Here is a 10,719-nt window from a genome sequence, read left to right as displayed (position 1 = left end):
ATTACAGTGACATTACACCCTCCCCCATTACAACAATGATACCCCTGTCTAATCTACAGGATGGGATGAAATGGGTTATGTTTTACTGCTCTTCACAGTTTCCCCGAATGGAAAATCACCCAGGGTCGACAGCACGGAACAGGAAATGTTTGACTTCCTGCATTCTCAAATGGATATGCATTTGATGTGAGCCAATCATATTCTTTGGCTGAATGGATTTTTTTTAACCTTAGCTGTATTGAGATATTTTAATAACAATCCCACCGTTGCCACCACGTTGCATGTGATGCAGACCCACCCACTATCAGTAATTTTTGAAGCTATCTCCTCATTTCTTCTTTTTAGGTATTTTTAAACAACCTGATTTGACAAAGGTGAGGGAAACAGTGGAACTTAGAGTCATGGAATTATACAGCATGGAAACAGGCCCTTCGACACAATCTGGTCCATGCTGACCATGGCACCCACTCAACCTTTTTCAATTGCCCGCATTTGGTGCATATCATACTAAATCTTTCCCATCCATGTACCCATCCAAATGTTTTTTTAAACGTTCCTGTTGTACCTGCCTCAACCACTTTCTCTGGCAGCCCATTCCACAGACACACCGCTGTCTGCATGAAGACGTTGTCCCTAAGGTCCTTAAATCTTTCCCCTCTCACCTTAAACCTATCTAGTTTTCAATTCCCCATCCCTGGGAAAAAAAATTACATGCATTCATCCTATCTACGCCCCTCATGATTTTATACGTGAACCCAAATGTTCTGGCCCAGAGATATGGACACTACCGCAGAGCCCTCAAACAAATGGTATGAAATGTCAGGCAGGTATTTAACAGATAATCTATCACTTTGTGGTCATTATGGGCTACTGACCCAAAATATAATGTTTTAATTTTGTCGTCTCTGATTCACCAGGAATTATTGGAGTGACAAGGCAAGTCTAGGAAAATGACACTTTGTTATTAACAAGTCTGTTTTCTAGGGGAGGGTCTGCCTTAAAACATTGTCACTCACAAAGTGTGCCCTTGGTTCTGGTCAAGGCAAGGCTCTGATTTGCTCACCTGCACTCTGTGTTTCTAGGAGTCGATGCATTTTGCGATACGGTCCTGGCGGGATGTTGAGATTTGCCATTGCGTTGTCAGGATTCATGGTTGCATCCTTGAGGGTCTTCTCCCCGTTGCCATTGAGGTTGATCACCTCGTGCTGGGAGCCTGGCTGCAAGGTTGGGTAACTCCTGACATCGGTCGTCCTCTGGCCTCCGTCTGCTGCCCCCTGCCTGAGGGAGGACTTGCACTGCACCGGCTCGATGTGGCAGTTGGCATGGTAGATGCTGTGGACGGACTCAGTGTTGGCGGGAGCGGCGGGCGCTGGGAGAGGGTGCAGCTTGGCCAGGGGTGAGGGCAGGACGATGAGCCGGTTGGCGGTGCTGTGGTGGGCAGGGTCAGTCTCCGCGTCTCTGATCTCCGGGCCGGCTCGGGGGGCCCGCAGGTTCCCGTTGCTGACATGGTAGTGGTGGTGGTGATGGTGATGGTGGATCAGGTGGTGGACAGAGGATGCCCGCTTGCGTTTCCGTCGTTTGTGGGGTTGTGGGCCTGGCCCGGTCCTGCCGCCGGCTTGGTGGCTCCTCCGGCTCACCACTAGGTGGCACACACGCACCACCTCACGCCTGGCCTTCCGTGCCATGTGACTAATGTACTTGAGGAGTTCATCATAGCAGCTCCCCGGCTCAGAGAAACTGGCCAGTGTGCTGGCGTTGGACATGAAGCGAACCCGCTGCTCTTTCATCAGCTGGCTTTCACGCTGCTTGGTTTCGGAAAACTGGGTGGCTATGACGACTAGACATAAATTGATCATAAAAAATGATCCAACCTGGAAAAGAATGGAAAGATATAGGAGAGAGTTCAGAGACAAGCACTGCAATTTGACCCAGTAGCTGCCGTTAACGGGAATGTTGGAAACATTTCGGGAATTCAGCTTGGAATGGGGTTGGCAACAAATGCTGGGAGCAAATCCCAGGGGATTATGGTAGGAATAAAAGGAAGCACAATTGCAAAAGCAAAATACTGCGGAAGCTGGAAATCTGAAACAAATACAGAGAATGCTGGAGAAACTCAGCAGATCTGGCAGCATCCATGGAGAAAGAGAAACAGAGTTAATGTTTGGAGTCCAATATTTCTCTTTCAGAACTGTGCTGCTTATGTAGTGCTGAAGAAGAGTCAGGATGGACTTGAAACATTAACTCTGTCTCTGTCTCTACTTTTTCCACTCCCCACAGCTCAAACTCTCCAACCCTGGCAACATCCTTGAAAATGTTTTCTGAATCTTTTCAGGTTTCACAACATCCTTCCAATAGCAGGGAGACCAGAACTGAACACAGTATTCCAAAAGTGAATTGAGGCCACAATGGGATCAGCCATTATCTTATTGAATGGGGAGGAGACTGTTCAGGGCCAAATGGCCAGTTCCTGGTTCTGTTTCCTCATTTGAATGTGAGAGGTCAGAGGGCAGGAGGGAGGCTCTAAATGACAGAGGCTCCAGGCCAAAGGATGTGGTAATGGGAGAACAGGCTAAGGGTGCATTATGAGGAGGGGAGAATGGCAGGGTAACTGTTGAGGCACAACTGTAAAATGCTTACTGTAAAATGTTTTTCCTTGTCATTCATATTTGAAACAGGTACTGCCCACTGAGCATTCCAGTCAATGGAGCTTTCTTATACATTGTTCTATGGGCAATGTTAAAACTACATCCAATGTATTAGCGAGTTTTGAGAAGATTTGTAGCTCAGGTTGAGGTTTTGGATGTAGGTTTGCTCACTGAGCTGGAAGGTTCATTTCCAGACGTTTTGTTACCCTACTAGGTAACATCTTTAGTGTACCTCGTGCGAAGCAATACTGCAAATTCCTGCTTTCTATTTATATGTTTGAGTTTTTATATGGTTTATATGCTAACCCAAAGAAACCCAAATATATAAATAGAAAGCAGGAAGTTTCAGCATTGCTTCGCATGAGGTCCACTGAAAATGTTACCTAGTAAGATAACAAAACGTCTGGAAATAAACCTTTCAGCTCAGCGAGCAAACCTACATCCAAAATCCACTGTATTATCCATTTTAAATAATTGAGCCTAAAATGTGAGACGGTGGGTTTGTACCGAGGATCAGCAAGAGGTCAAGGTGTATATGTGGTTTACATGAACTAGCCAGCACCTCTTAAAGTTAACTTGCATTTTGTAACGTTAACCTGCATTTTGTAAAGTTAATCTGCATTGTGTAATGTTAACCTGCACTTTGTAATGCTAACCTGCATTTTGTGATGTTAACGTACATTTTGTAATGCTAACCTGCATTTTGTAATGTTAACCTACATTTTGTAATGTTAACCTGCATTTCTTAAAGCTAATTGCACCTCTGGAAGCAAGCTAGCACCTCTTAAAGGTAGCCTGCATGGCTTAAAGTTAACCTACTTGCGGAGCATTTCAGAGGCCGCCTACTTGCGGAGCGTTTCAGAGGCCGCCTACTTGCGGAGCGTTTCAGAGAGCCGCCTACTTGCGGAGCGTTTCAGAGGCCGCCTACTTGCGGAGCGTTTCAGAGGCCGCCTACTTGCGGAGCGTTTCAGAGTTTGCACCCGATGTGGCCTCCTCTATATTGGGGAGACAGGCCACCTACTTGCGGAGCGTTTCAGAGAACACCTCTGGGACACCCGGACCAACCAACCCAACCACCCTGTAGCTCAACATTTCAATTCCCCCTCCCACTCCACCAAGGATATGCAGGTCTTTGGACTCCTCCATCGTCAGACCACAGCGAAACGACGGTTGGAGGAAGAACGCCTCATCTTCCGGCTAGGAACCCTCCAACCACAAGGGATGAACTCGGATTTCACCAGTTTCCTCATTTCCCCTCCCCCCAGCCTGTGTCAGTCAAATCCATCAAATTCAGCACCGCCTTCCTAACCTGCAATCTTCTTCCCGACCTCTCCGCCCCCACCCCAGTCTGACCTATCACCCTCACCTTGACCTCTTTCCACCTATCACATTTCCGACGCCCCTCCCCCAAGTCCCTCCTCCCTATCTTTTATCTTAGCCTGCTGGACCAACTTTCCTCATTCCTGAAGAAGGGCTAATGCCCGAAACGTCGATTCTCCTGTTCCCTAGATGCTGCCTGACCTGCTGCGCTTTTCCAGCAACACATTTCCATCTCTGATCTCCAGCATCTGCAGACCTCACTTTCTCCTTAAAGTTAACCTGCACCTCTTAAAGTTAGGTCACCCCTCTTAACGGACAGCTACCTTCTTGCTCCAGCAGGTTGCAATGGTTTTTCTGCAGGACAGAAGAGTGCCAGTGGTACACAGTAGACTAATCAGTGGGCTCCCAGATTTGGGAATGTAGTGCTCTGGTGGAACAGAGACATTGTGGGGCTGGGGTGGCCTCAAAGGCAATGGGAACATATTATCAAGGAGCCTGCCTTCATGAATCTGGCCATAGTGCCACAAAGCACTGAATGACCTCAGGTGAGTGCTTACCTTCAAACGTTGCCTCTGACCCAGTGCAGCTTTAAGCTCATGCAGCAGTCAATGCAACCTAACTCATCAGTAACCATTGGCGATCTCTAGTGATCAGAAAGCATGGCTAAGATTTGTGATCTCCACTTTACCCTGACACACTTACAGGTGCAAACCTCACACATACACATCTCACAGCCATCACATCCCTGTAATTGTTCAGCTATACTAATAACATCACTCAGACAGACTCAGTGGGCTTATGCCCGAAACATCGATTCTCCTGCTCCTCCTGACCTGCTGTGCCTTTCCAGAACTACACTCTTGACTCTGATCTCCAGCATCTGCAGTCCTCACTGTCTCCTAGACTCAGTCTCATCGCACTATTCTCTACCTGGGGAAGTGGCACATAGCAATAGGCATCCAGTGGGAACAAGGCCTAGCCTCTCTTCCTGAGCCTGTTGGAGTGCTCTGAACCATTCACCCCCTCGTCACTGAGGCAGTGGCAACTAGTGTAGCTGAGACTGACTGGGACGCCAGTTCATTCCTGTTGTTGGGACCTTCTCAGGTCTCACTTGGCTGTTATCTTCCATTTTGGCACGAAACACCAGCTGTATTTAGGGTGATGTGCTCCTCTTTTCAAATGCCCTCTGCATTCAGCACTTCAGAGAACAAGAGCCCACTGCCTGGTCAGTCAGCAGTGTGTGACAATGACCTGTGTGAGCAGGAGTGTATGTTTGTTAAGAGCCCACTGCCTGGCCAGTCAGCAGTGTCTGAGAATGACGACCAGGCAGTGGGCTCTTAATAAACATACAGGGGTGTATGTTTGCTGAGGACACACCCGGATTTACAGTCTGGCTCAAACACTGGCACTTTGTTGATTTTAGAGGACAGTTTACAAGTGGAATGGTGTGTCACCAGTGATAAGGGGGCTGCAGGCAGGGCAGGGGGATCGGAAAACACTGGCGAAACATGACGGTCTTGTTTTGTTGTAGAGGAATTAGGTGAGGACACTGAATGGTAGCCCTTGTCATCTCCTGTTTAGTTTGACATGGGCGAGGACAGAAATGGCTAACTGGTGCACTGTGACTGCTGCTCGGATAGCAGTTTCCTTTCTCTCTCTCTCTCTCTGTCTGTTCTCCAATGACCCACAGTGCAATAGCTCAAGGGAGATGCAGACTTACCATCTCTCTCGTCACTCTTTGCGAAAGTTCAGCACCACTCGCTGCTGTGTCCAACAACCTGAGTGAGATCCTCCAGCCAGGCTGGACATACATTGAGGGAGGCAGGCAAATCCCTCAACCACCAACATACCCCGTCCCTACCCTCCCCTCTCACCTCTAGAAAATTCAACCAATCACTTGAGGGGCTGCTCCCTTAGTCACAAGAGTGTTCTCTCCCATGATTGGAGGAGCAACAAGCAGTTAGCAAGTAAGGATTGGCAAAGAGGGGGATTCTGGGCAAGCTGGAGTCAGCATTGATGTCGGGCTGGGAATGTTGTTGGGGGCCAAGGTGTGGGGAGAGACATCTGCTGGGTTGTAAGGGGAGAAATGGGGAGGTGATGGCCTAGTGGTATTATCATCGGACTGTTAATCCAGAGACCCAGGCAATGTTCTGGGGACGTGGGTTCAAATCCCACCACGCCAGACACTGGAACTTGAATTCAATGAAATTCTGCCATTAACAGTCTAATATGATGTTGAGGTACTGGGGTGGACTAAATTAAAAAAACACACAACACCAGGTTATAGTCCAACAGGGTTATTTGGAAGCACTAGCTTTCAGAGCGCTGCACTTAGAGCAGTGTCTAAAAGCTAGTACTTCCAAATAAACTTGGCAGTCTAATGATGACCATGAATTCACTGTCAATTGTCAGATAAACCTATCTGGTTCATTAATGTCCTTTAGGGAAGGAAACTGCCGTCTTTCCCTGTCCAGGCCTCCAGACCCACAGCAATATGGTTGACTCTTAACTGCCCTCAGGACAATTAGGGTTGGGCGATAAATGTTGGCTTGGCCAGTAATGCCCTCATTCCATGAATGAATAAAAAAATTTAAAAAGGGGGTGCTGAATCTGGACAGAAGGGGAATGCAGTAAGAGGGCTGGGAAGAAATTGAGGGAGGCAGGAAGGTTGGGAGGAAGTGAGTGGAAGTGAGGTGGGTAGAACAGGAAGCTTGAAGAGAATTGAAGGCAGGGAACCTGCAAGGGGTGTTGGCTGAGAGAGAGGCTGCAAAGGAGACAGAACCATTTCATACCCATTCACAATGAATTAGCAGTGAGGAAAACTTGAAATCACTATGATAATGAATTATTTGCAAATGAACGTGGAATCTCTAACTTTAGCTGCATAGGTTGAAGAATTAACAAAAACCAAAAGAATTTCAGATGCTATAAATCTGAAACAAAAACTGAAATTGCTGGAAAAGCTCAGCAGGTCTGGCAGCATCTGTGAAGGGAAATCAGAGTTAACCTTCCTCAGAATGGATGGTAGCTAGGAAAATATCAGTTTATATGGGGAAGATAGGTGGGCGGAGGAGTAAATGATAGGTGGAGATAGAGTTGACAGAGCAAGAAGAACAGTTGGACAGACAAAGGAATAGATAATGATCTGGCTTGGAGGACGAATAGCTATTAATGGGGAGTGTTAGTGGTTAACAATGGGTGGTGTGTAATAGCAGACTTTGTGAATAACAAGGCCTGGTGTATGAGGGTTGGGGTCAGGACATAGGAAAGCTTGAGCCCTAAAATTGTTGAAATTGATATTGAGTCCAGAAGGCTGCAAGTGGAAAGTGAGGTGATGCTGAGCTTCGCAGAGATAGAGATGTTGACCAGGGAACAAGGTGGTGTGTTGAATTGACATTTTCCGAGCTACCATCAGATCTGAGGAAGGGTCACTCGACCCTGAAATGTTAACTGATTTCTCTCCACAGATGTTGCCAGACCTGCTGAGTAATTTCTGTTTTGGTTTCAAAAATTAATACATGGAGAAAATTTCATTGGGTGATGTTGTTATGAGCTCTGTGTGTCAATCGTTAAACTTAAATCAGATTGAGATCAATGCAGTAAAAAGGTAGTAATTACCTGGGTTAAAGTTCCACCTTTGCGAATATGTGAGGTAAACAAATTAGCTATGATCTCACTGGTCTGTAGTAACTAAGATTAGAGTCAAAGCCTTTTGTGTTTTGAAGTATGTGTCAAAAATTCGGAAAAGAAACCCTTGTTAACTTATGCCTGTTGTGCTAATTTAAATAATTCTAGGAATTTAGTGCTTTCCTTGTGTATAGTATCTTTAAGTTTAAAGCAGGGTTGGCCATTCTTGAGGACATCAATGAATTCTAATTCTGCTTCTGCGTCAGTCCGAATGCATCATATACACAAAATAATATATTCTGCATTAACACGACTACAGAAGATATTGTTAATATGTGATGGCATCACCCAATAACTGAGTTGATGAGAATACACAAGGAGCCCTTGCAAACAAACAAGTAGTATCAGAAAATCAAAACGTAGACCCCGAGAAAGCCTCAAGAAGAGTCCTTGGAATGAAAAACCCATTCTTCACCCTGTCCTCCATCAACACTACACACACACAATACCTCTGTCCAGCAAAGGCCAAAGCAGCTCAATTGAAAGTTCTGATGCCCTTGCATAACACGAATGGTGAAGGTTCTAAGAGCAGCTTAAAGCATGTCCAGCTGCGATTGTTTAAGAAATTGCATTAACAGGACCCACAAGGTTCAAGTAAACAGGTTAAACTTCAAATGAGTGTTAGACACTGACTGATGTCATGATCAACTTGCTTCTGTTACATGCTTGACAAAGCTGTTCTCTAACCCTCTCAAGCACGGTGGTCCACATAGGGCGCAGTGAAAAGTAGTTGAAAGAAGATTATTTTCAGCCTCTCTGGGTTCCCATAGTGCCTCAACCAGCAGGGCAAAGAGCCCAATTTTGCAACCCCTGCAAAAACCTGTTGTGGCCCCTCTCCACTGGAACTGGTCGTGTCATGGTGATAATCATAAACTCATGATTCAGAATCTTGGACTATTAATCCAAAGAATGCAAGTTTGAATCCTGCTGTAATTTGACAGAATAAAAGTGAGAATTTTATATTTAGTTTAAAAAGGATCTTGAAGTAAAAAGGCTGGGAAGTAAAAATCGGCATGAAACTATCAAACCATTGTAAACTGTAATGTTCATATGGATATAGGGAACTGTTGCTCTAATTTGGCCTGGATTCAGTTGTGGCTAACTCTCACTGGTTTTTTGGAATGGCCTCACAGTCCACTCCATTGAAACATGGCATTCTAAAGACAACGAGGATCAGATAGTCATAATCATAGAGTCATAGAGATGTTCAGCATGGAAACAGACCCTTCGGTCCAACCCGACCATGCTGACCAGATATCCCAACCCAATCTAGTCCCACCTGCCAGCATCCGGCCCATATCCCTCCAAACCCTTCCTATTCATATACCTATCCAAATGTCTCTTAAATGTTGCAAATGTACCAGCCTCCACCACTTCCTCTGGCAGCTCATTCCATACTCGTACCACCCTCTGTGTGAAAAGGTTGCCCTATAGGTCTCTTTTATGTCTTTCCCCTCTCACCCTAAACCTATGCTCTCTAGTTCTAGATTCCCCGACCCCAGGGAAAAGACTTTGTCTATTTACCCGATCCATGCCCCTCATAATTTTGTAAACCTCTATAAGGTCACCCCTCAGCCTCCGACACTCCAGGGAAAACAGCCCCAGCCTGTTCAGCCTCTCCCTATAGCTCAAATCCTCCAACCCTGGCAACATCCTTGTAAATCTTTTCTGAACCCTTTCAAGTTTCACAACATCTTTCAAGTTGATGCCTACATGCCCAGAGAGAGAAAAACATTTTGACCTGAATACTTACTATGATGAGAAGGATAAAGTAGATGAAATTGTAAAACGAATGAGCATCCATGACAAAATACATGATGTCAACCCATCCTTCCAAGGTTATAACCTGAGAAAAAAATCAGATATTTCAGAAAGTCAGAGCTTGACATCAATCAAATCAAGCTGTTCTACTTCAACCGATCATTCTGCATTTTAACTTCAATAAAATCAAGACCTAATCAAGAAATAAAATTGCCCTTGCCCATTTTTGGATGGTTCTAGACTGTGTTTGATCCCAGACATTTGGTAATTGATGTCCTTGGCACAGGATATAAATCCACAAAAATTCAAAACTTTGACTAATAATCCAGTTAATGTGAGTTTAAATCCCAGAAGACTGTCAGACAGAACAAACTTTGGAGAATTTTATAATTGGTCCAGAAATGATCTGGAGATTAAAAACTGGGATTAGTAAAAGTCACCATAAGACTATCAGATTATCACAAAACCCCAACTGGTTCATACATGTGGATTAGGGAAGGATACCTGGCTCTCTAATCTGGTCTGGCTCCACAAAGATTTGCCTCATTTATGAAAGAAAGCTGATTGTTGTGGATTGGGAGGCAGGAAGTTAGAATTAGGTGTTTGTAACAACTAGGAGGAAAGCGTTGCGTGGTCCCTTTAAAAGGTCATGTGCTTTTTCTGTGCTTAGAGATTTAAAATGGATGTCTGTGAGCAGCAGCTTGAAAGTTTGCAAGTACACAGAGAGCCCAAACTGAAGCATTTGTACAGTTAGCAGGTCAATCAGCACCCTGTTTACCAAGACAACAGGCTTTTGAATTGAGCCAATCAATTTGAACCAGGTGCTTAGACACCAAAAAATCTATTAAATTTAAATCTGATGGTTTTGACAACATAGGACCAATCCTATTGTAGAAATATTGATATGTCATCAAGGATATAAAAAGGGGACAGTTGGATAAAGAGCCCAGTGCAAGCTGCCATCCACAACGAGCTAACAGCCTTTAGCTCTCAAGAGAGAATAGCTGGCTCTCACAGCCTCCTTATGTCTCAGACTAAGCACCATCAAAATAACACAACTCGTTAATATTCCTGACAGAAGATTTAATGGAGAAAGCACAGAACATTCTGGAATACCTGGCGATAATTTCGAGAGGAGAAAGTGAGGACTACAGATGCTGGAGATCAGAGCTGAAAAATGTGTTGCTGGAAAAGCGTAGCAGGTCAGGCAGCATCCAAGGAGCAGGAGAATCGACGTTTCGGGCATGAGCCCTTCTTCAGGAATGAGGAAAGTGTGCCAAGCAGGCTAAGATAAAAGGTAGGGGGG

At 45.3% G+C, this 10,719-nt stretch overlaps 1 protein-coding gene across 7 annotated transcripts in view; it reads right to left on the bottom strand.

Moving 5' to 3' along the window:
• LOC122562009 (voltage-dependent T-type calcium channel subunit alpha-1G-like) overlaps positions 1-10,719 on the bottom strand; it is a 304,845-nt gene that overhangs the window by 209,733 nt on the left and 84,393 nt on the right. For all 7 annotated transcript variants that reach the window (XM_043714394.1, XM_043714395.1, XM_043714398.1 and 4 more), the window contains exons 6-7: positions 9,406-9,498; positions 1,064-1,871 (exon numbers count right to left, since the gene is read on the bottom strand). In XM_043714394.1, the coding sequence (XP_043570329.1) occupies positions 1,064-1,871; positions 9,406-9,498 (901 nt within the window). The remainder of the gene's footprint in view (positions 1-1,063; positions 1,872-9,405; positions 9,499-10,719) is intronic.

This window comes from Chiloscyllium plagiosum, chromosome 24, assembly GCF_004010195.1.
Source record: "Chiloscyllium plagiosum isolate BGI_BamShark_2017 chromosome 24, ASM401019v2, whole genome shotgun sequence".
NCBI classification, from domain to species: domain Eukaryota; kingdom Metazoa; phylum Chordata; class Chondrichthyes; order Orectolobiformes; family Hemiscylliidae; genus Chiloscyllium; species Chiloscyllium plagiosum.
Note: the sequence above shows the minus strand (reverse complement) of the source record. Positions and strands in the feature narration are given on the sequence as shown.